Raw genomic sequence first — 25471 nt, forward strand, 5'->3', positions numbered from 1 at the left:
AACAGAGCGCAGCTACAGACGTCTGGAAATAAAAAGTCAATCTTTTATATTTCATCTAGATCAACCAACCAGTTGTAATCTTGCTATCGCGATCGATGTAATGAACACCCCTGTTCTAGATGTAGAACATAGGCTAAATATAGAAAATTACTCAAAAGTTTGATCGAGGACATCTCTCTTTTTTCCGATAAACATATAGATCATTCTATTGCCCAACCCTATTGATAACATTGCATTAATCTCTCACAGCAGCCCAATAATCTCAGTGATATTTAGTTAAATTACAGGCTTCATTATAGACACACAGAATCTATTAAGCAGGAATATGAAATTTACCTCGATATGTTTCTTCAGATTAGAGGCAGGATTAATGCTGATATCTGGCTTGAGCAAGTTAAACTCATGACTCGATCAAGCAATTGTCCTTTTTCACTCCGAAAATCTCTTTCAGGTGCGGCCGGTTATGTTCAGCTGTAAACTGTGCTTGAGGCATCCTCCACAGTTGGCGCCAGATCTACAGCTGCAGTTCAAGTTTTTTAGGTGTGATTTGATTGGATGGGAGTCACGAGACTCTCTCTAGCCAATCATGTTGATAGATAAAAATAAAATCACGACAGGTAGTAGTGAACACAGGCGGTGGGAAAATAGCGCAGTAAAAGTACAGCACTTAAAATGTACTCAAGTAAAAGTCTAAAAATTGTAAACTACTTAAAGTACAATTCTTGTGAAAAACTAATTAATTACATTAACGTGAGTATTTGTAATTCGTTACTTTACACCCCTGGTCACCACCCTAAAAATATGATTTTGTGGTAAAGTAAATATAGCAGAAATGATTAAGTACTTTCTACATTGAATAAGATAATTTAAGAGTTAATTTGAAAATTTTGAGTTAATTCTAAAGTTGCACTCAATTCAAACATGAATTCTCTAGCTTATAAGTAAATATTATTTATGATTTTTTTATCTTTACAATGTGTCATCATGTATGAGAATGAGAAAACCTTGTCATATGTATTAGCTAATTTGAGTAAATTTCACAGGTAAATAAAATAAGTATATTTTACTTGTCAAAGCTAGTGTTCCCAGCATGCACCAGGCTTGAATAATTAATGAGCTTGCATGGATTCAGTGTTTGCAAGCTGATTTACACAACATTTTGATTGTTATGGTCATTGTGTTTTAAGCACTGTGTTGAGGTCTGCGTGTGCAGTAGGGTTACAATGGTATGAGATTTACATGGTACGATAACCGTCTCAGGAAATATAAAGGTATACGGTATTACATAATTATTATTATCAGTTACAATGACCCATAAAGGAGTGAAAACAGAAGGTTTTTTTTGGGGGGGGGGGGTTAGGGTTAATAAATGCTTTATTATAATTGAAACTTTTTTTAATTTAAGTATGTGTAGAAATATATATATATATATCCCTTTTGAAAATAAATAGAATAAAAAAAGCTAACAGAATTATAATAATAAACCGAATTATAAATATGATTAAAAAAAATAGCATGTAACAATAAAATGTTATATAACTAAAACATGTTAGTTTACATGTTAGCATAGCATGTTAAATTAACTACTAAATGAAAAATAACATCAGCTGTGTGAGCTTTAAAGTAATGTCCTATGATTATTAATAATTAACATATACTGTAGGTGCGCGACAGCGCAGCCAGACTGCTCCTGTCTGTACCTTTAATTCAGTGGTTCTCAACTGGTTTTGCTTCAGCACAGATTTTACATTGGAAATCAAGTGGCGACCCACCACAGTAAAAACGTAACCTGTATTTAATATATCCTGGGTCGCATTTCCTTTTAAGTTGCATAGTTATGTTCATGGTTTTCAAGTACAAGGACATGCATCAAGTGACATTATTTTTGTTGACGACAGGAAGTTTTCTCTCCCCTCTTTTAAAAAATTGAAGAACATATTTACTTATATGAGCCCATTATTATCCCGTTTGTTTCCAAATTTCAAACATAATTCAAACAGAACATACATATTACACTGGAGGAAAGGCTCCTCATTACCATGGTTAGGTCAGTGTAGCTAGTCTTAAATAATAGTAATAATAACAAATTATAATATTTATGAAAAAATAAATACTAGCTGTAACACATCTTGAAGCTTTAACTACAACTGCCACTGTTGATATAAAATGAGGTCTAATAGATTCTACCTTTAGATTATTTCATATGAAACTATAACATTTTGACAAAATATAACAGTTACTTTTACTCATGTAAAATCGTGAAACAATTTTGTACATATTTTTTTATATATATAAAAAAATAGCACATAGTTGCTCTTTTCCTCCTCAGTGCTGTTTGGCATGTCAGGGCTGCCTACTGTTTGATAGGTTTGACTTGACTTCCTCCGTAACGCTTTAAACTAGAAAAGTCTCACTAGAATTGGAATTGGTTACATCAGTTTTGAGGGCAGCGCTCCGCAATATCGAGGGAAGAGCGGTTGTTGCACACGCGTGCCACAGAGAAGCGTAGATCATGATTACGAACTGGTTCCGTTACACTCGTGTGAAAGTGCAGATGAGAAGCATTTAGCTGATTGCTTGATTATTATTAAATCTGCCTCGGCAGTCCTAAATAGGTTATCACTCGAGCGGCCGCTGAAATATCTTCAATGGGAGAACCATGGCATTGTTCTTTTCCTGCTGTCCGCGACCCAGTCCGAACAGACCTGCAACTCCCCAGTTGAGAAACACTGCTTTAACTCACACACACACTCATGTCAGACCCCCTCGCCTCGCTTCTCTCTGACATTTTCTCCGCTGCATGTGTGTGTGTGGCGCAAGCTGACGAGTCTGACAGGCAGACAAAGAGGAAAGGAGATGCGCAGGTGAGATTTCCCATCTGGTTGCGTTTTTTTCCTCAATACCGTAGATAAGCAAATGTACATGGTATGATAACCATCAGTTTTTATACCGTGGTATACCGCTGCAACCCTAGTGTGCAGCTCTGGACTCTTGTTTCTAAAGCAAGGTGATGTTGTCTAATAGACTACAAAGCATGCATTAAGCTTCCCTTTGGAAGGCTTCAACGTGTCATGTGGTGCATGATTAAGTGCGTTATAAAACCGTTGAAATGCTACTTTTAAAAGCATGGCTTAATTCAGTGCTACATTGCTTGAGTAAAATCTACAAACAAAAAGTGAGTAAAATTATCTTTAAACAGAGTATTGCAAGAAGTTCTAATTAAAGGTGCTCTCAGTAACTTTTGTCTTTGTGTCATCTTGGACTTACACTGACATTTAGCGGCTTGGATGCTGCATCATTTAAAATCTGAATCATCTAGTTTTCAGTTTCAGATGCCATTGTAGAAAGATTCACAGTCAGCCATGATTATTTTAATCAATGAGTGAAAGTGTCAAATAAAGGGAAGGTTACTGAGATTAAGCAAGTTGTGTTCAGCTGGTCATGTGATTCTAAAATGGCAGCCCCCATGTGCAGACCCTCTCCATGTAGAATAAAACAGCTTTTATAAGGTTACTGAAATGACTGGAGTCTTCATTTTAATGAGTGGTCATGATTTCCTACATATATTGCAGAATTACAATTAAGGTTTTTAGGAATTAAACTTTTTTAATGAGGAAAAAATTACTGAGTGCACCTCTAAAGCCACCAAGAATTGTGTGTAGCCTTTACATAAAAATGCGGTCTGTTAAATTTACTAGCAATTTTTGCATGGAAATTGTTTCCTAGGTTTTTTCATACAGCAGCCTGATCTCATTAGTATAAGTAGCTATTTGTACGTTAATGTTTGTAACATTTTTTTAAAAAAATGTGTACGTTTATAGAGTACTGTTGCACAACTATCGCAAAATACCTTTCAGTCATCAATTCTCTATTTCTCTATTTTTTTAAAGCAAAATAACTGATGCCCTGTTTTAAAGTCTCTCTTTGTCTTACATCTGAATGATCTTCGTCTGTATAGACACACTAAAGCCACTAGACTCCAGAACACCAGCAGTACCAAAACAGCTGCGCAAACCACAGTCACGTACACTGGAATGAAAAAAAGAAAAGAAAACCATCACAATATTACGAAGATTACATGCTGCAATATATCAAGTTTGCTGGTAGCATGTGTTATCGTCAAAAAAAACAAAAACATAGTGTGAACACAATATCCACAAACAGGCAATCACTTACCTGAGCTTTTAATCAGGGCTGTGGAGCCTGTTGACTGGACTGTTGGTAATAACAGTTCATTTGTGACAGAATTATGAGCCAGAGAGAGAGAGAGAGAATCACAGCATATCATTTGAGAGGAAAAAGCAGATTTTCCCCTATTTAAAACACAGTAGATTTGATGTAAAATGTATTCAAAATAAATATGCTAATATTACAATTATAAAATATGGCACTGTAATATATGGAATCTTATAATATGTTGTAAATTGCTCTGGATAAGAGGCATTTGCAAAATGACAATGAAGTAACCTGAAAAAAGTAATTTGAAAATGTTTGCTAAATGTTGATGGATGATGGATTGATGAATCAAAATATATTTTTTGAGAGGATGAAATTCTACCTGCAGATTTGTGTGTTGATGTCCATGTAGATACTGTTTGTGTGTGTTCAGTGGATTTTGTAGAACTGAACACAGGAGTCAGTGTGTTAAGAGGAGGGTTCACAGGAGCTGCAGAGAATAACAAGCAAAAGAACAATGATTAGGGAATTTTAAGAGCACATAATACATATGAATTCATATAACACATATTCACATACTTAACATTATATAAAATTATTAGAAGAAACATGAAATGTGCAGGCATAAATACCCACCTGGATGGACAGACAGCTCGACTTTACTCAGTGAGTCAGTGAACCATTGATCAAGTCCACAGTAATAAACACCGGAGTCTTTAAGATTGAGATTTCTGATGGAAACATCAAAGGAGTTTGCACTCACAGTGTTCATGACAGAGTATCTTCCATCTGAGACGACAACACACTACTAAAAGCTAGAGAGAGACACAGTTTAAAAAAAAAAAAAAAAAAAACATAATTAGTTAATTAATCTATTAAATAAATTTCACTGTTTACACAAGTGGTGCCCTTTCAGCAATATTCAGAAATTCCAGACAACCTCAAATGAAAGTTCTCATATTTCTCAGATTTACATTTACATTGAGGTTAGCAAGCTCATAATTCAGGCAAGATCTATTAATCAGATTTTTTTTTAAAATGTATTTCCTGTATTGTTAACATGTACGTATATGACAATACAATATAGACAATAAAAGATTAATGTTTATCTAATGAAAAGGAAAACATGGATGGAAAAATTTATTTACCTGAAAGACACAACATCTTTAGGTAGGTTTTCATTCTCTTTAATATCAAATTCTCTTAAAACAAAATGTCCTCTTAAAGAAAATGTAAATATACAGCATTACACAATAATATATTCAGTAAACTACATCAGAACACTATGATGAATACTTCACTCCAGTTGACTGAGAATGTGTTTGTGATGCCATGCCCTATAAAAGTGAGAGAGAGAGAGAGAGAGAGAGAGAGAGAGAGAGAGAGAGAGAGAGAGAGAGAGAGAGAGAGAGAGATTTATGGCTAGAGGACACATAAACAGCAGACTTGTTGAGGGAGGAAATGAATCAGATCAGCAGCGAAGTTAACACATTTTCAAACACTTAAATTCACTTGTTTCATGCACTTAAAGCACATTTGCAAACTTATTATGCAAGCTTTATTCTGCTGCTCTGAAGTTCTGACCCCACTGTTTACTTAAAGAATTCAATTCAATAATAAATAAAAAAAATACATATTCCTTATAACTACATTTATTGCTTGCATTTAATGTTAATTAGTGGAAATGTTTGTATTTATTGCCTTTGTCCTCTCACTATGGCATTAAATAATACATTTTTAATTTCTGTCCCTTCCATGTACAACAGAATTGTCAATAAACTACTTTGACTTTTAACATAGGCAGATATGGCAGTAGTAGGAGTATGGGTAGTATGCCATTTTGAATTCAGCATCTGTTTTGCTTTAAGGTACGTGCCCCCTGTAGATAATTCACATGTATTGCACCTGTTATTTTGTTGAATTAAATAATATTGTGGTGCAAAAACAAGATTGTGGCTATGCTTGAAATAGGATACTAGCATACTCTTACTATTTCTCCGATGTGCAGTATATTGTGTGGTGGAGTATGCAAACTGTCTATATACTACGTATATATGGAATACCCAATTTACCTCCTAGTTTTCCATGCTGAATGATCAGTGGTTCTCAACCAGGGTGCCAATCCCAAAAGGGAACCTTAGCAAACTTCCAAGGGGCCTTAAAATGACTTAGAATACATTTATAAGCTATATTATAATAATCTTAATAACCAAAAATGGCTAAAAACCGTAATTATTATGAATAATAATTTTATCTATAGACTTTACTGTCTTCTGTTAAACGTTTGAAAACAAGCAGTTTTGTCATCATTACAGAAAAAATACCAGAGGAAATACAGAGCCTTCAGATATTTTCTTGGGCAATGGGGTGCCTTGGTATAAAAAGGGTTGAGAATCACTGTGACAGACAGACAGGCAGACAGACAGACAGACAGACAGACAGACAGACAGACAGACAGACAGACAGACAGATAGATAGATAGATCTTAATTGAGTTAGAGTGACTACAAATTCAAGTACATTCCTGTTGGATTTTTTTCTTGTTGAATGTTGTTTTGCTCGCAAATACACCCCATTACAGAAGTAAAATGGGTTGCAAATGCCGTTTTCATGTCGACTTTAAACAATGCTACTACTGCAATGCTTCACAAGTGACATATAGTTTAATAGTTTGTTTATTTCACAATTAGAAACATGTCTTGTCCTCAGATTTACAAGGGAAATGAAAATTGCTGGGCATGGACATGACACTGTCTGCTGATGTGACAAGTCTCAAATTATTCACATTGTTCATTTTTTTCTTCTGCTTTTTATGATAAACAATTCCCTCAATAGTCCGGATTCCCCAAAATCCAAGATCACAAACAAATCTGCTAATGAAATAAAATACAATATCACATAAATATGTTTTATGGTAGCTTATGACTCCCATTTAGTATGTTCTACCTTTTAACAAACACATAAACAAGGAATTCTCCACTTTACATTTTTGAGATTAACATGTTTGTTTATCATATTGCAGTATAAGCAGAGTTAATGATTAGTACCACTTCATGACAGATTTACAGAAATATACAGAAATTTTAAAGTGTGGAAGGAGCTGAGAACAAATGAGCTACAAATGACATTCCTAAAACCCATTTAATTTATTTATCTGATTTATACATTTTGTAATGTCCTAGAACCTCAAAGTTGCCCCTCACAGCTTCAGTGTATTGACTGATGGCTAACTGTCCATGGAAAAATCACACTCAGCTGGAAAATACACTGTGTAACACCTCAAATGTTTATATCTCAGTGACATCAGGCTAAGCAATCTCAGGTGCCTGTGTTTCAGCGAGAGCGAGCCAGTAATAGGGAACCTCATCTTCATGTTTCTGTGGTTTCCATGATGATGGGGTTCCTAAGGACTGTGGGGAATCTGAAGGTATTTGCATTTACACCAAACAGATGCTATCTCAACCACTTAGGGATCTCAACCTGAGAGAGACATAGAGGAAGAGTGTTAAGCATTTATATATTAAAAAGATTTACATATCATGAAAACAAGGTGCTTTTCTTGTGAGTTACAGTTATGTTTAATGAACAGCCTGATACCGACATGACACTGATATGCATGATTTTGACATCTATGGCCCCGGTTACACCTGGTATTGATGCTGCGTTCAAGTCCTCATGGGATGTTCATACTCACGAGGTCAGAAGTCGTAAATATAATGTGATTTCAGTCTGAAAGTGCCCATTTTACTATTTCATATTTCTTTCTCTCTTTTTTCATTTACTAACGAAGACAAGAAGCATTTTAAGCACCAATGCAACAGAATGAAGAGCAAAGCCATGCATTAAGTGTGTAATTGATGCGTTATCTATTTCTTTTATCATTCTCAAACTGCCATATATGATGGAAAATGAGGTTTTGTTGGACACGCCATTCGCCTCATAAACCAGCTAAATTACTTTTATTTTCTGGCCAACTTTATCGCTGTTTGTCTTTAACAGTGCAAAAATGCAATCAAACTAAGCTGTACAGTCAAAACCCATAAGTAAAACTGAATTATTACCAATACCAGTTTCCTTCCGGTATGATTCTTAAAATCAAGACACCCCCAACTTGGAAAATCCAGAGTTTCCCCACTGGTAATTAAGACTTTGTGGTGGCATTTACTATATGTGCACTCATCTCTTATACGATCATTCTGACATGACTTAAATGCACCATAAGATGCATTTTAGGTGACGGTAAAGACAGGTGTAAACGGGAATCAAAATGTTTTGAGATTTGTCCACTTCAACCGAATTTGGAGGTGGTCGAATATGGTGGAAAACACATGTGAACGCATTGTGCTCATAGTGTACCTCTTTTACCTTTTTGAGTGTGTTCATGTTGCAGTTTCTGATTGATGCTAGTAGCTGATCTCTGAAATTCCCCTCTGTCTGTCGGACAGCTGTACTGCTGTCTTGCTTCCTCTGAGAGATAGGGGTCAGTGACCTCCTCAGTGCCTGAACATTTAAAGCTGGGCCAGGAGGGGGTGGAGGAGGAAGTTGCCTACTTCCTGTTGCCCCCTCTTTCTTTTCTGTCACCTTGGAAAGGGGTCTAGGTGGTGGCTTGGTAAGCAGGGCTTTGGGAGTTTCCTGAGCAGAGGTAAATTTGGAAGTTGCTGCATGTTTAGAGTCTTTCTTCCCAGTGTGGATGGATGTTGTAGTAGTTCTCGGTTTATCTGTGTCAGGTGAGCTCTTCTTATCTTGAGTTGGGGGTTTGTGGGTGGAGTCAGTCTCCTGTCTGGTGAGTTTTTGTGCTTTTAGTCGTTGTAGCCGCTTTCTGTCCATGTTTCGACTCAAGATGTTCGTCATGGTCATCCTGGGCCCGGCCAGCTCAAAATGATATCCCAACTTCAGCAGAGACGAGTTCGCACATAAGACTTTGGTCATTTCCATCTCTGTCTTGCCTCCACAGATGTGTCTTTGGTTGTGAAATCTCAGCTCCATGAGGGAACTGTTGTGCTGCAGAGAGTTGATGATGGCCAGGATGCCTTTGCCTGTTAAATGGTTGGAGTCGAGGTTGATGCCAGTCAGGGTGGAGTTATTGCGTAGAGTTCCAGCAATGGCGAATGCGACATGATCATCCGCTCTCGTGTTAGCGAGGGAGAAAGTTTTAACATGAGTGTTGCTACGGAGACCCTCTGCAAACTGTATCAGAGTGTCTGTCTTAATGGCATCTGAATTATTGACATTGACCGCTGTTAGTTCAGGGTCGTCACTGCGAACTTGCTCCAGAAGGTCATCAAACATGCTAGAACCAGTGTCACTGTCCATGTCATCATCTTCACCACAAGACTCATCATTTTCAGTAACTGAACGGTTGTCCAGTTCCAAGTTCCCAGAGACATTATGGTTGGAATTGGTAGATATCTGCAGCTCATTGATTTCAGAACGTTTTGCTTGTTCTTTTGTTCGGTCTAGCACTTTTTCTTTCTTTAACTTGGTTTCACTCTCTTTCTGAGGTTCAGGTATTTCCCTCTGTGAGTGATGTTTCTCATCCTCTTGTTCTCTCTCTGTCATTTTGCTTTTCTCCTCTGCACTTCTAATTCTGCTCCTCTTCTCCTCCGATTCTCCAACTTTCAAGTTTATCCTGCCTCCATCTCTGCTGTTCTTCTGTTTGTCCAGGAATTTAGTTCTGATTTCATCTATTTTTTTTATATCTGCCTTGTTGTCTTTTAATTTGAGGTCCTCAGCATCTTTATCTCTCTGAATTTTGGAAATGAAACCTCGTATTTTTGAGTTTTCACTCGCTTTTTTCTCTTCCTTTCTCTCTCTTTCTTTCTTATCCTCTTTTTTCTCTTGAAGTTTGGAAATAAGCTCCAAAGTCTTGCTGCCTCCCCTTTCTTTCCTGGAAAGTTCCCTCTCTTTCAGTTCTTTTACACTTTCTGTTTTACTAATGGTCCTTTCTCCTTTCTTCTCTTTGACCATTCTCTTGTCTTTGTCTATTTCTTCTTCATCAGGTAAATCTTTAGAGTCAACCTCTCTTTTTCTAGCCCCCTCCTCATCTTTTTTGGAGGGCTGTTCAATTTCAGTGTTTCTGCTCTCTGTGTCGGGAGGGTCACCACTCCGTGACCTGGAGAACTCTCTGCTCCTCATCCTGCGGAGTCGATCTCTCCTCCTGCCCTCCCCTCTAACCTCACCCTTCAGCATTAAACACAAAACAAATGATTCACCACAGCACATGATACTTAAAAGTTGTTTGCCTTTTGATAGTTATGCTAAAATTACAGATGTAAAAATGAACGTTAACGCATGCAAGTAATTTAAAATGTTGAATGTGTTAATCGTTCTTAATCACGATTAACATATTTACACACAACAGCGATTTAGTGACAACAGACCTTATTCACATTAGCGCCATCTTTGATTTCTCACAGGAATGACGAGGCTGTGAGGGATAGACATACAGTCTCTTCAATGGGTTGTACTCTTGTTTAAAGTGTTTTTTCATCGTTCCACAGATGAAACATTGAAAAATCGCTTTCCAAAAAATTTTAGTAGACAAAAAACTCAAGACAACATGAGTTGTGGAAAATTAGATGTGATTTGGGAGCTTTTCGACAGCTTTATACAGTGAAGAGATGGTAAGATTTTCCCTTATACCCTTGTTTTCATTCCCGTCAGAAATCAAAGATGGCACTACTGTGAATAAAGTTTATGGTCAAGTGATGGAGAAAAGACCTCTTCCAAAACAAACCCAGATGGGACTATTGACAAAAGTACTTTGCGTCCTTTGTAAGTCAGAATTTGACCAGAGAAGCATGTCATATCTTAACTATCACCTACAAGCCAAACACGATATATGGCAGTGATGAGGGACTGCTGCGCAGCTTGTTGGAGTTCTCCCGTAGAGCGTCACCAAATGATAACCTAATGACAATTCGGATGAAGTATCATTACATGGGCAGTGCCTGCACTAAAAGTAGAACACGACGTTGGTCGTTTTCGGAATTGCATACTACCACACTACCCTTACTATTTATGTTATATATGACAGAAGCAGTAAGAGTAGTATGGGCAGTATGCCATTCCGGACACAGACACTGTCAGCAGCGCATTTCATGTGGAGTTCAAACATGTGAACTCCATATCCAAAGTCGATAGCCACAGCCTGCTGGCAGATTAATACCGAGAGTTTAAGAGATTGAATGCACTTTGCAATAAATACACACCCTATTGAGACAATTTCAATTCAATTAGCCAACCTCCCACTTAGACTTTGGGAAACATTTAATGTTACTTGAATTGGTGCTATTTTAGTGGATTTCTGTCTTTATACTGTGAAAGGCTTTGTTAATAAAGCAGTATTACATTTTGTATTGTTTTCTTTCCTGAGAAGGAAATTAATGCATTTTGACTGGAAATATAGAGTAAAATCCCAGCACTTTCAAAATCTGCGATTAATCATGATTTACTATGAAAAATTATCTGACTGACAGCACTAGTTTAAATATCTGTTTTTGCCTAATCAGGATCACATTTTTGACATCTTAATCACTGTATTTACATCCTATATTACTTTCCATTTTGCTTTCATTTTGGTGTGTAATTATTGATAAATACCAACATCAACATTAAATCCATATGGACATCAAACAGAGGAAACATATGTAAAATGATTACAGGCAGTAGATGGATCCAGCTGGAGCTGGTGAGTTATTTTTAGTGTCCATTAGGAGGGAATGAGTGTGCTCTGTAGATTTGTGTGCTATTGTTTGAAGAAGTCTCAAAACTCTCAGATGTGCCCTTATAAGGGTGCAACTACCACACTCCAAAAACACCATCTCAGCAGAACTATACCATCTGTTCTGCTCTATTACTCTTATACTATTATTAAGTTTTCCTGCATATACTTAGTATTTTGTTTGAGTATTCAAGTGAATGAATACAAAAACTTAGTTCAGCACAGTTAACATTGAAATCAGATTACAAATAACCCTCTCCTACAACCACCAGACAGAGAATCCTGTGTTTATACCAGAGTACAAAAAACTGATCCATGATACTGAAAGTTTACTAAGACATTTGGCTGTGGACCAAATGTACACACTTCAACATTTTTACCTAAGAGACATTTACACTATCTTCAAACAGAAGTGCAAGTAAAATACGACATTTGGAGAAATAAACTTTTGCTCTGAAATAAAACTCTTGTCTTTTCTAAAACTGTTTTAATCTCCTCCTGGTGTATTTATAACGAAAAAGCTTTAATAAGTTGTCCTTTGAGGACTAAGTGTTCTGTAAATGTGCAGCACAACAAAATACTCCAAGGCAATGCAGAGGTCAGAAGTCATGCGACCCATCACCACCAGTACTTATGATGGTATTATTATAGGGCATTAGGATCCCTCTGTGGTCCATGTGTTTGCAGCAAAATGGGTGTTAATACATGGGACAAGGACGGCATGTCAAGCATGTTATCAAGGATCTTGGTGTTTGTGATGCATCTACAGTAAATCAGCCATTCAGTGTCCTCAGATCTGTAAACATTTCACACTATGATCAGACAGTTAGAGATAGAATGATAGAACACAGGTTCAAGTCTGCATTCCCTATCTATTCCCAATCTAAACTTTTACCAATAAATTATTCTTTTGGTCAAGTTTGAATTGTGTAAATGGACAGAATCGGTCAAATTGTTGGTAAAATTCACAGTGTTAAAGGAATATTCCGGGTTCAATACAAATTAAGCTCAATCGACAGCGTTTGTGGCATAATGTTGATTACCACAAACAATAATTTTGAATTGCCCCTCCTTTTCTTTATCAGTAATTATCTAAAAATCAGTATTGATTTATGAGTTGTAGTGTATTATGAATTCACATTACTATGAATTGCAGTGTGTATGTCTTCATAATCATCACCTCTGTGCTCAGCTCTCTCTGAATCAGTCTTTTCGTCTCCCGCTCGCAGTAGTCGAGCATGGCCTCTCTGTTGTATCCTCGAGATGGGACTTTTTCTGTCTGGTTCCGCTGACGGAGTCCCACCGGTACATTCGGATCCGGATCGATGTACAGGAGCTCTCGCTCGAGCTCCTCCACCTCCTCCGGTGAGAGCATCGCGAGCAGCACGTCCGTGTCCGAGTCATCGCTCCCCTGCCACTCCAAGTGCGAGAAGTCATGTTGCCCGGACATTTTTGGGAATATGTAATGTTTCTTAGCCAAGTATTACGTTTCAGTTTGCAGGAATCCAGCAGACTCAATTCAAAGTATATCTGTTCCCTTTACAAATGCCGTTAAATCCATGATGAACTGGGTGCAGATGGTCTCGCGCTCAGAGCGCCTTTTACGAGCTCCAAATCAAGTTCGTGTGCCAAAACGCATTCCTCGCGATCCTTCACATCTGCATGACTAAATGCAGCCTGTGCATATGCACTAATGTAAAAACGTCGCTCTTGTACTTGGAGAACAATTGTTTCTTTGCAGATAGAGGCGAATTGTACTCTTGTAAGTCTATGCGTAAAAAGGTGATTCAGGCGACCAAGACTTATAAGACTTTGTAGCAATTACAGACATTTGAATAGTAATGCTATTACACTTCTGATGTTTTACTGTTAAAATATCTGTCGTTGCTACTGATGTAAATGTTTGCCCTGGCTCTGTAAGTTTTAGACCTATGATGTCTCCATATAGGGCTTTGGGTTAAAGGGGATGGTTCACCCAAAAATTTAAATTCTCTCACCATTTACTCACCCTCCTGCCATCCCAGATGTGCATAACTTTCTTTCTTCAACAGAACACAAACGAAGATTTTTAGAAGAATATTTCAGCTCTGTAAGTTCTTACAAAGCAAGTGAATGGGTACCAACATTTTTAAGCTCCAAAAAGCACATAAAGGCAGCATAAAAGTAATCCAAAAGATTTGTGGGTCAACTATCCCTTTAAGGCCAACTTCCACACTTGTCATCTTGAAAGGTGACTTGCACTACTTTCACCCTCGGTTATGAAGCCCTATTCCAGAGCAGGAATCAAAGGAATATGGTGCGAATTACTGCATGCATTTGTGTATAGCTAAACCAGGATAAAGAATTAAATGTGTGAATCATGGAACAAGATAATCCAGGATTAGGCTACATTAACCATAAACTTAATCCATAACACCATGAATTTAAATGAATAGCTGTTATACTATTCTAGTAGAAATTTGGTATGATAGCAATACTTGTATTGTTTTCTCCCTTGGATTGCTTGTATTATAATCATTTAGTCAGTCATTTTAGTTAAATGAAAAAATTTAAAACCAATGTCAAAGGAATAGTTCACCCAAAATTGAAAATTCTCATCATGTAATCACTCTCATGCCATCCCAGATGTGTATGACTTTCTTCTGCTGAACACATAGATTTTTAGAAGAATATCTCAGCTCTGTTGGTCCTCACAATGCAAGTGAATGGTGAACAAATCTTTGAAGCTCCAAAAAGCACATAAAAGTAATCCATACGACCAGTGGTTATATTGATGTCTTGAGAAACTATATTATTTGTGTGGATGAGAAACAGATCAACATTTAAAGTCCTTTTTCACTGAACATCTTGACATTAGTTGTCTCTAGGCACGATCATAGCTCGATTACACTTCCTAGTGCTTGACGCATGTGCAGAGCACTAGATGGCACTATAGGCTGTGTAATCAAGCTTAAAATCATGATCACCAAGGAGACTGCTGATGATTGGTCTGTTATCACCCAAAACAGATTGGATTGCTATAGAAGACATTGATTAAACCACTGGAGTCATATGGATTACTTTTCTGCTGCCTTTATGTGCTTTTTGGAGCTTTAAAGTTTTGATCACCATTCACTTGAATTGTATGGGCCTACAGAGCTGAGATACGTTTATACAAATCTTTGTTTATGTTCTGAAGAAGAAAAAGTCTGGGATATCATGAGTGTGAGTAAATATTGAGAGAATTTTTATTTTTGGGTGAACTATTCTTTTAAAAAGGACCTTGAAGTGAGAGAGTGCCACATAAAAACATTAAATTCCTGGTTAAAAAAAAAAAAAAAAAAAAAAACTGGTAGCAGAGTAGTTCAAATTCAATTCAAGGTTTGTACTTGCAAAGCTGTTTTGCCTGAGAAAGATTCGATTGAGTGTGTAATAGAGAAATAATGAGCACTGATAAAAGCATTTGACTTGTGATCAAAATCAGGAAGGAAAGAGACCATTTCTGATATTAGAACAAAGAGTTTTATTTCACACTATAAATTGGGACATTTTTTTTTTTTTAACAAGCTATTCAAACCTCAAATCCTAGTACCTCAACCCCCCCCCCAAAACGGCTTGAGCAGGTTTTGTGGCAGTTCATTACACTCTTTTTGCTACAAATCTGACATCTGTCTGTTACATATCCTGAATATCTTACCATCATCTCTAAAAGCCCCAACACAACTGAAACCGCCACCAAGCTCCTGAAACTAACAAACAACATTATTGCTCAGATAAATAAAACTAATCTACAAAGGAATAAAACAACACAACGGAGAGAATCCCAGATGCCGGTGTACTGAAACGGCAGGTTACCAAAAAATAATTTCTCTGTATTTATTTATCATTTATTGTTTTTGGTGAAAACTGTTTGTTTGTTTGTCCTGTGTTGCTGTGCTTCCGGCTGTGCATGCAGAAGAGACAATCCTTGCTGTGTTAAATAAGTGTCTCTCCTCCACACCAGAAAACAACACAAACACAAACCCATGCACCACTATATTCATTCAGCATTTAGCATATTTAGTATTGTTTTAGACCATCACAAACAGTTAAGACAGAGGGAAAAAGCTGTAAAAATACAAAAGAGTGACCAAACAGTATCATTCAGGATGTAGAGTCCAACAAAGAGAGTAAAATAGCACCGTTGTTAATGGTCAGAGGTCATAAGTTTGGGAATAGGGGAGGGTCAGTTACACAGCCAAGAGAGGGGATGGAGGAGGAAGTGGTGTGAGAGTGGTTGCCGTCCTTTCTGTCCATCTCACTTCCGACGGCCTGTGTTGGTTGTGCTGCACGTTACGCACATGTAATCCTCCTCAGCCGCAAGTTCTGCTGATACCCCCACACACATCATGTGGAACCAGCGGTTACAACAGTCACATTGTACCCAGTACACCTGCAACAGAAAGAGAACAGAGTCAACACACACACACACACAGACACACACAGACACACACAGACACACACAGACAGAGACACACACAGACAGAGACACACACAGACAGAGACACACACAGACAGAGACAGTCACTCACTCACTCACTCACTCACTCACATCAAGGGGTGAAGGTTTGGTTATCTGGTTAACCAGACAGCTAACAGGCAGCTTTCCCCAGGTATTAAACTGCCCTACAAAGCCAAAATGCAGTAACTACAACAACAGTGAACCTAAAAAAATTGCCTTCAAAGTTTTTTTGTTGTCCAGCCAAATGTGGATTATAAAATAGTCACATTCCAATTTATCCGATTCTGTGCATAGTTGAGCCAAGCGCATCAGTCACAGGACTGATCATAGTCTAAGAGAACCAACTGCTGTTATAACTCAGTTTTAACTAAATGTGTAGTTACTGCTTTTTGTCTTTGCAGGGTAGTACAAACCACCTTGATTCACACTGATTCCCTTACCTCTTCTCCCTCAGGCTGGAGACAGCTTTCTGCTGGACAGAAGGTCATTTCTTCCTCCGAGTCTTCTGACTGAGACACGTCCGAGGCAGAAACTGAAGCTGCTTTCCTCTCTCTCGTCTTCTCTGTGCTCATCCTCTGCTTCTTGCTTTTCGGCTTTATCCCTCTGTCTCTGATCTCTGTGTACTCTCTGTTCATTCGTCGCTTTGCTTTCTTTTCTGCTGAAGTGATTGTTTTTGTCCTCTGAAGAGAGATGCAAAGAAAAAGATTGCAAAGAAATGTATTAACCAATAAGGTATGAGGCTGTGCTATATTGTAAATATCCATAGTTTTCCTGAGCAAACACTGGGCGGTGCCATGATGATTCTAACTGCCTGTTTTCTGTTACTGGCTTTGAGACGCAACATAAACTAACTCAAATGAGCGATCCAGATGGATAACAACCATTTAGTGTTATTTGGAGTAAAAATGAATTTCACACTCAACTTGTGCAGTTGTTGGCTGTCATAACAACTCAAAGTAGTTAATGATAGTAACGTAATTAATCTCGGACCATTGTTTCAGGTCATCTACATGCTAAGGTGAGGGACTGTAAAAAAATAAGGTAATCTTGACTCTGTGAAGTATCGGCACTATAGAGCCACATGTTTTTTGACAATTTCTACTAGGGGCCTGGCCAATAATCGGATCCGATATTCATAATTTTTCTAATTATTGAAATCATTATTTTGTCTGATCTCATTGCAGATTAAATAAATACAGTTTAAAATGTGCTCCATTGGCTCTGATGCCACCGCATCTCTCTGAAAGGTTACTGCTTGTAGTCTGGCTCAATGTCCCGCCCACAGTATTATCAAATTATATGTCACGAGTATATGGCCAATTAACACTGTACTCCATATTCGTGGAGGAGAGGTGGGAAAGAGAAAAGCAGCGAGAGAAAGATGCATAACTGAGAGGACAAGCTGTTTTTAAAGGTAAGAATGCAGATACTGATGTTGCAATAAACATCACAATCATTATAATCCATTTCTATGATAACAATACCCAGTTTCAATTTTTGGGGGGCTAACAGTACTCCACTGAAAATAGGCCCTTTCCCACTGGCAGTACTAAAGCCCATTTTAGGTACTTTCCCCCAGGACTAGTACTTTTCGTCGCTTTCGCACCTAAGGAACTATAGTTTCTCTGAGCTGTTTTTGGGGGATTATTAGCCCCTACTCTGGAATAGGTACTTTTGGGGGCGCACTGGGACTGTGGGAGGTGCTGCAGCCTGTAATTGGTCAAAAACCTATGACGCACAAAGCACTGGAAAGAGAGAAGTCCACAGCCACCATTAGTAAACAACTAGCCACTAGCCTGCTACTCAGAGGATTTTACAATTCCCTTTACATAAATAAAATAAAACCAACAGAGTATCCAAAGAGGATCACCCGTTTCACGTGTGTGTGTATATATAACTTCATCAGGAGACACGCTTTGAGTTTTCATCTCATCTGTACTGTTTGTACAACAGGATGTATGTATGTATGTATTTAGGTGTATATACACATCATGATGGCACAGCGGATGGCCGCCTCGGTGTGGAGCGCTTCTATTGTTTTGCCGTTTTTGTATGTTTGTCCTGTGTTTAGTAATCTTTTTTCAGTCAGTTTTACCAGAGACGAACTGCTGAACATTCGACAGCATACACCAGTAAATCTTTTCCCAGATTTTGAATATTCAGACATTTTGTTTGACATTTTAGTCAGAGGCATGGCTGTGTTGTTTAAACACGCTATGAGACGCAGGCGAGGGAGACGAGCAGGTGCGCTGGTCAAACTCCGTCGGCGGGGCTTTCGAACAACGCTGCCGAGCATTCATCTTGCGAATCTCTGCTCTCTTCCTAACAAAATGGACGAACTACATCTCCTCACCAGCACAAACAAGGACTTTTCAAACTCTGCTGCCTTGTGCTTCACAGAAACCTGGCTGAGTGAAGCCATTCCAGACAGCGCGTTTCATCTGCCGGGCTTTCAGCTGTTCAGAGCGGATTGCATCACGGAGTTAACGGGGAAAACGAGAGGCGGTGGCACATGCTTTTACATCAATTAAAGTTGGTGTACAGATGTAACAACGTTAAAGAAGATGTGCTGTCCTAATTTGGAAGCGCTCTTTATTAACTGTAAGCCTTTCTACTCGCCGCGGGAGTTTTCCTCGTTTATTCTGGTGAGTGTGTATATCGCGCCAAACGCGTGTTTGAACACAGCGCTGCAACAGCTGGCTGATCAGATCACAGACATGGAACAACAATACCCGGACTCAGTTATTATTATTCTCGGGGATTTTAACAAAGCAAATCTCACACGTGAACTGCCCAAATACAGACAGCACATTACATGCCTAACCAGAGACAGATATATACTGGATCATTGTTACACAACAATAAAGGATGCATATCGCTCTGTTCCTAGAGCAGCTTTGGGACTCTCTGATCACTGTCTGGTTCATCTTCTTCCAACCTACAGACAGAAATTAAAATCTGCTAAACCTGTATTAAGGACTGTAAAGCGATGGACCAACGAAGCAGAGCTGGAACTACAAGCCTGCTTTGACTGCACTGATTGGAGTGTTTTTGAGGCTGCAGACACCAATCTGGATGAGCTTACAGATACTGTTACATCATATATCAGTTTTTGAGAGGATATGTGCATTCCTACTAGGACTTATTTAACATTTAACAATGACAAACCATGGTTTACAGCGGAACTCAGGCAGCTTCGTCAGGCCAAAGAGGATGCTTACAGAGTTGGGGATAAAGTTTTGTACAATCAGGCCAGGAACACACTGAATAAGGGAATCAGAGTGGCTAAAAGAAGATACTCTGAGAAGCTGAAAAACAAGTTTTCAGCTAACGGCCCTGCATCAGTGTGGAGTGGCATGAAACAATTTACGAATTACAGGACTCCTGCCCCCAACCCCGTGGTGGACCAACAACTGGCCGACGACCTGAATGTGTTCTACTGTAGATTTGAAAGGCCCAATCTCACACCCCACACCCACTCTGACCTTCACTTCACACAAACACCAACACCTCCTGCAACCCCCCTCCTCCCCCCTCCTGCTACTCAACCTGCACTTAAGATCTGTGAAGATGATGTGAGCTGCGTCTTTCGACAACAAAGGATAAAAGGAAAGCACAGGGCCCAGATGGAGCTTCACCTGCATGTCTTAGATCCTGTGCTAACCAGCTGGCCCCCATCTTCACAAAGATCTTCAATAGATCACTGGAGCAGTGTGAAGTCCCATGCTGCTTCAAACGTTCCACTATCATCCCCATCCCAAAGAAACCAAAAATAACAGGACTTAATGACTACAGACCTGTCGCCCTGATGTCTGTGGTCATGAAATCATTTGAGAGACTGGTGTTGGCCCACCTGAAGAACATCACTGGTCCCTTTCAAGATCCCCTTCAATTTGCTTATCGAGCAAACAGGTCTGTGGATGATGCAGTCAAAATGGGATTGCATCATATCCTGCAACATCTGGACAGACCAGGGACATATGCAAGGATCCTTTTTGTGGACTTCAGGTCGGCTTTCAACACCATCATCCCAGCTATTCTCCGGAATAAATTACACCAACTCTCTGTTCCCATGTCTATCTGTCAGTGGATCACCAGCTTTCTGACGGACAGGCAGCAGCTTGTGAGACAGGGGAAACTCACTTCCAGCACCTGTACAATCAGCACTGGTGCCCCCCAGGGATGTGTGCTCTCCCCACTACTCTTCTCCCTCTACACCAATGACTGCATCGCCAAGGACCACTCTGACAAGCTCCTGAAGTTTGCAGATGACACCACTGTCATCAGTCTCATCCGAGATGACAATGAGTCTGCATACAGAAGGGAGGTTAAACAGCTGGCTGTCTGGTGCAGTCAAAACAACCTTGAGCTGAACACGCTCAAAACGGTGGAGATGATTGTGGACTTTAGGAGGAACACCCCAACACTGACCCCCCTCACCATTCTAAACAGCACTGTGGCAGCAGTGGAGCCATTCAGGTTCCTGAGCACTACCATCTCACAGGACCTGAAGTGGGAGACCCACATTGACTCCATTGTGAAAAAGGCCCAGCAGAGGTTGTACTTCCTTCACCAGCTGAGGAAATTCAACCTGCCACAGGCGCTGCTGATACAGTTCTACTCAGCAGTCATCGAGTCTGTTTTCTGCACTTCAATAACTGTCTGGTTTGGTTCAGCTACGAAATCAGACATCAGAAGACTACAAAGGATAGTTCGGACTGCTGAGAGGATTATTGGTTGCCCCCTGCCACCCCTTCAAGAACTGTACACTTCCAGAGTGAGGAAAAAGGCTGGAAAAATCACTCTGGACCCCACTTACCCTGCCCACTACCCTTTTGAACTGTTGCCTTCTGGCCGACACTTCAGAGCACTGAGCACCAGAATCGTCAGGCACAGGAACAGTTTTTTCCCCTCAGTCTATCCATCTCATGAACAGTTAAATTGCCCCATTAAGCAATAACTATGTGCAGTACACAGTTTAGTCTTCATATATTTATCCAACACATCCAACCTCTTCTGCCATTTGATTCCTTTATAAAAAAAATAAAAAAAAAAATTAAAAAAAACATTTGTACTGTTCATAACAGATTTGTATTTACACTGTACATAAAAGATTGTATTAGATTTGCACTACCCATGTGTATGTGTGTATGTACGTATGTGTATAATTATTTTTTATTTTTTATTATTATCTATGTCTTGCTGCTGTTTTTGTATTGTTGTACACTGGAAGCTCCTGTCACCAAGACAAATTCCTTGTATGTGTAAGCATACTTGGCAATAAAGCTCATTCTGATTCTGATATATATATATATATATATATATATATATACATACATACATACACACACACATACACACACACACACACTACCGGTCAAAACATTTTAAACACTAACTCATTCTTTATTATAATTTTTTTTCACATTTTAGAATAATAGTAAAGTCATCACAACTATGGAATAATAGAAATGGAAATATGGGAATTATGCTGTGTCTAAAAAATCCAAAATAAATCAAGACTGTTATATTTTAGCATCTTCAAAGTAGTCACCCTTTGCCTAGAATTTGCAGACATGTACTCTTGACATTTTCTCAACCAACTTCTTGAGGTATCACCCTGGGATGCTTTTTAAACAGTATTGAAGGAGTTCCCATCTATGTTGGGCACTTATTGACTTAAGTCATCAATTTCAAAAAACTATTTTTTTTTAAATAAAATTTTAGTTTTATAATGAAATTAATATTGTGGCACAATTATATTTTTGTCTACAAAACTAATTTCAAACATTAAGCATACGCCTTCAGATCAAAAGATTTTTTTAAGATCATGAGAAACATTTCAGTCAAGTGTTTCAAAACTTTTGAACGGTAGTGTGTGTATATATATATATATATATATTTATATATATAAATAAACAACAGGAATGGCACAGTGGAATCCAGCAACACTTGCAGTGAAAACCTTTATTAGACTTAAAATGAAGAACAATAACCAACGCGTTTCGGCACGTAGGCCTTCATCAGGGTCCTTCACCAGGTTATTGTTATTCATTTTAAGTCTAATAAAAGTATTCACTACAAGTACTGTGTGACTATACAGAAAATAATGTGATTTCTGAGCGTGTGTGGTAACTTGCATCAAGACGTATTTTTTTAAGTCAATGAGTGAGTATTTCAGTACAGTAATTTATATTGAGTCAAAAGCCTTTATGGTAAAAGACTGTGTTGATAAATAGGTTTATAGTGCTTTCAACATGTTGTCTACTAAATTCAGCACGTTCTGCATTGTAGTCTGACCGCTTGTCTCATCATTAACTACGGCTGCAGCACACACAGCTCTTGCGCCCAGTTAAAACTGTAACCTGAAGACACAGACTGCGTCCGAAAATGGGAGGATGCTGCCTTCAGGGGGCTGTATAAGGAGGTAGGATGATATAAGGTGCTTTTTAAACTGTTCAGAGACCAGTTTCCTTTAGAGTTCCATTCATCCAAAAACGCTGTCGTTTAAACCATCAACTGACTTGGGAGCTGCCTACGTTTTTGGATGCAGCCAAAGCTTGTGTAAAACAGCCCTAACAAAAGTGTAACTCTGCTCATGGCATTCTCCATTGGTGTTGTTGATATTGAATTGCGTGTTCCAACCACGTCAGAAGAAAAATGGTCGATACTAGATGAAGTCACTACAGTGGCAATTATGTGAATGCGAATGCAACAGGGGAAAAGTCTCCTTGGGTATTCCGTTCCTCGTACGAGTTCTCATCTAGAAAGTTACTAAAAGAAAAGTACCAGGACTGTAGGTGGGAAAGGGCCTAATGCCTGAACTTATGTTTGGTTGTAGCAGACTAGCAGGAAAAAAAAAAAAAAAAAAGAGACATTGCTAAGCGACTAGATCGCCATTTAATAAAGGGCAAAAGTGAAAAGGGGTTTACAGGTTAAATATTAATTGTTACCATACTATGAATGTTAGCTATCTCTAGTTGCATTAGCACATACGTTACACAAAAATATCACTGCATAAACAAACTCAATGAAAGCGCTATCTTTTACTGCAACGGAGTGCATTATGTGGGGCCTCAGGCGGCAGAGATAAGGACCGAGTACTCGCCCATATGAGTTGGTGTTTTAACATGTTATATGATGATGGCATTAATAGTGGTAGCTAGCTAACCAACATAAGCCCTTTTTGCACTTTACTAAACGGGCTAGCCAGCAAGCTACATGGAGTGTCAACTCCATTAACGTTGAGTCTCGTCTGTTATCATGTTTATACATAACATTCATAGAACTGAACCCAACATACACACAATTACTTAACTACTTTTAAACACAAATACTTTAATTTTTACAGGCAAAAAAAAACTTTTTGGGGAGCTGTTTTGTTCATTTTTATATATTTAAAGTTTCAGTTCACAAGAAATGCTGCTAGGAGCACCCTCCTCTTTATTTTTGAAAAAAGAATGTGTTGTTTTCCAGTATTTTTCAAAAGATAATATTGAAATGTTCTGTTTTGCAGTATTTCATTAAACACGTTCATAGGCATTTAAAGGACGTTTTGTGTTGGAGTGTGTTTTAGTGTAAATTTTGACCCTAAAATTTGCATTTTTACTGCAAATGTACATCGGCGCCAAATATCAGTTATCAGTCTTCTTGATTATTAATAATCATTATCGGTCCTGAAAAAAAAAAAACATTGGTCGACCCCTAATTTCTACAAATTTAAAACTTAACCTGCTAAGAATATACGCCAATGCGGGTGAAAACACTGGAGAATGGAAATTGAAAACAGGCAAATCGTGGAACAATTCTGCGTTCAGGAAAAAGGTGGATAGACACAGGCAAGTATAAAAGGCATTGTGAAACCCCTCACAATGCCCTTCAGACTATATTCATTATATAGCAAGACCTCAAATGCCTTTTTGCTGATATTAAACTGTTAATATATGATTTTATGATATTAAGGACAAAACATTTCAAAACCTTATTTAAGCCAGGGTCAGAAATGAACTTTTTTTATTATGGGGCAATATTTGCCCCCGGGACCTAATCTTCAGGGGCATTTTTTCCCTTTGTGCGCATTTTAAAAAAAATCCACTGTCTAGCCCTTTTATGTAAAATACTTGAATTTAATAAGTTCATTAATATAAATTCCAAAAACATTCAGTAAGGTCGTTACCTATAAATTTAAATCCGCATCAAATCATATTTTGTGATAACATGAGTTAGGCTTTGGATAAAATATTAGAAAAAATATCAGATATTTATAGGGAATTCATAATGGGGGGATTTATTTTGCCACTACATTTTGAATTTCAAGAGCTTTTTTATAACTTTCAGTGGCATTTTTGCCCAAAGCCTCCATTAATTTCTGACCCTGACTTATGCAAACTGAAATAGCCATCCTTCCTATTTAAGGCCCAGATATACTTCATATGAAACCAAAGAAAGGCTGTGATGTCATTTAGAACCAAATCTGACCAAAAAGAAGGTGCTTTCGAGTTCGATTCGGTGGTTCGTAACAGCTTGTTTTTAGGAAAACTTGTTACCAGCTGCTAAACACCTTCTTACTGCCATTGGTCGACATCATCGTTAGGTTTGACCTGAAGCTCCACTTACATTGTTCATTCAGTCAAGATAGTCAACATGAACACACTGGTGTACAGCGTTATTAGCAAACTGGCGCAAATTTATCTACCTTTGTATGATTTTTCACATAGAGACAATTTTCCAAGACCATGTCATGCGATTTTTTTTTTAGTTTAATTAGTCTACAAAAACAATCAAATCTACTCAAATACTGCCCATTCCCTCATGTGCCATCAGCAACGAAAGCCATTCACACACCTGCCCAAAGATATCTTAACATCATTCTTTTGTCTGTATAATGAACATTAACACTCTTTTATATACCCATCTTTGCAGCTGTATCACTGTCATCATAGATTACATTAAAAGAATGTAATCGGTGCATATTTTGGCTGTGTATAGCGTTAGTGCATTAGCGCAATTAATTCAGAATGTAAACAAGTCAAATTAAACATTTTCTACTGCATATTTATTACTTTAAATCACCATCGAGTGCTTAAAACAGCT

The 25471-nt window shown here is 38.2% G+C and overlaps 2 protein-coding genes across 7 annotated transcripts in view; both read right to left on the reverse strand.

Moving 5' to 3' along the window:
• Positions 1-13801, reverse strand: part of LOC127415298 (leiomodin-1-like) — a 62622-nt gene extending 48821 nt beyond the window's left edge. Inside the window, exons 1-4 of one of the 2 annotated variants that reach the window (XM_051653999.1) lie at positions 13079-13801; positions 8541-10355; positions 5325-7655; positions 4813-4907 (exon numbers count right to left, since the gene is read on the reverse strand). In XM_051653999.1, the coding sequence (XP_051509959.1) occupies positions 7629-7655; positions 8541-10355; positions 13079-13348 (2112 nt within the window). In that variant the 5' untranslated portion in view covers positions 13349-13801 and the 3' untranslated portion in view covers positions 4813-4907; positions 5325-7628. The remainder of the gene's footprint in view (positions 1-4812; positions 4908-5324; positions 7656-8540; positions 10356-13078) is intronic. The other variant, XM_051653998.1, reaches the window with a different exon arrangement.
• Positions 13802-16084: 2283 nt separating this feature from the next.
• Positions 16085-25471, reverse strand: part of LOC127414595 (lysine-specific demethylase 5B-B) — a 41594-nt gene continuing 32207 nt past the window's right edge. For all 5 annotated transcript variants that reach the window (XM_051652734.1, XM_051652733.1, XM_051652732.1 and 2 more), the window contains 2 exons: positions 16819-17058; positions 16085-16309 (listed from right to left, as the gene is read on the reverse strand). In XM_051652734.1, the coding sequence (XP_051508694.1) occupies positions 16175-16309; positions 16819-17058 (375 nt within the window). In that variant the 3' untranslated portion in view covers positions 16085-16174. The remainder of the gene's footprint in view (positions 16310-16818; positions 17059-25471) is intronic.

This window comes from Myxocyprinus asiaticus, chromosome 24 (assembly GCF_019703515.2).
Source record: "Myxocyprinus asiaticus isolate MX2 ecotype Aquarium Trade chromosome 24, UBuf_Myxa_2, whole genome shotgun sequence".
NCBI lineage: Eukaryota > Metazoa > Chordata > Actinopteri > Cypriniformes > Catostomidae > Myxocyprinus > Myxocyprinus asiaticus.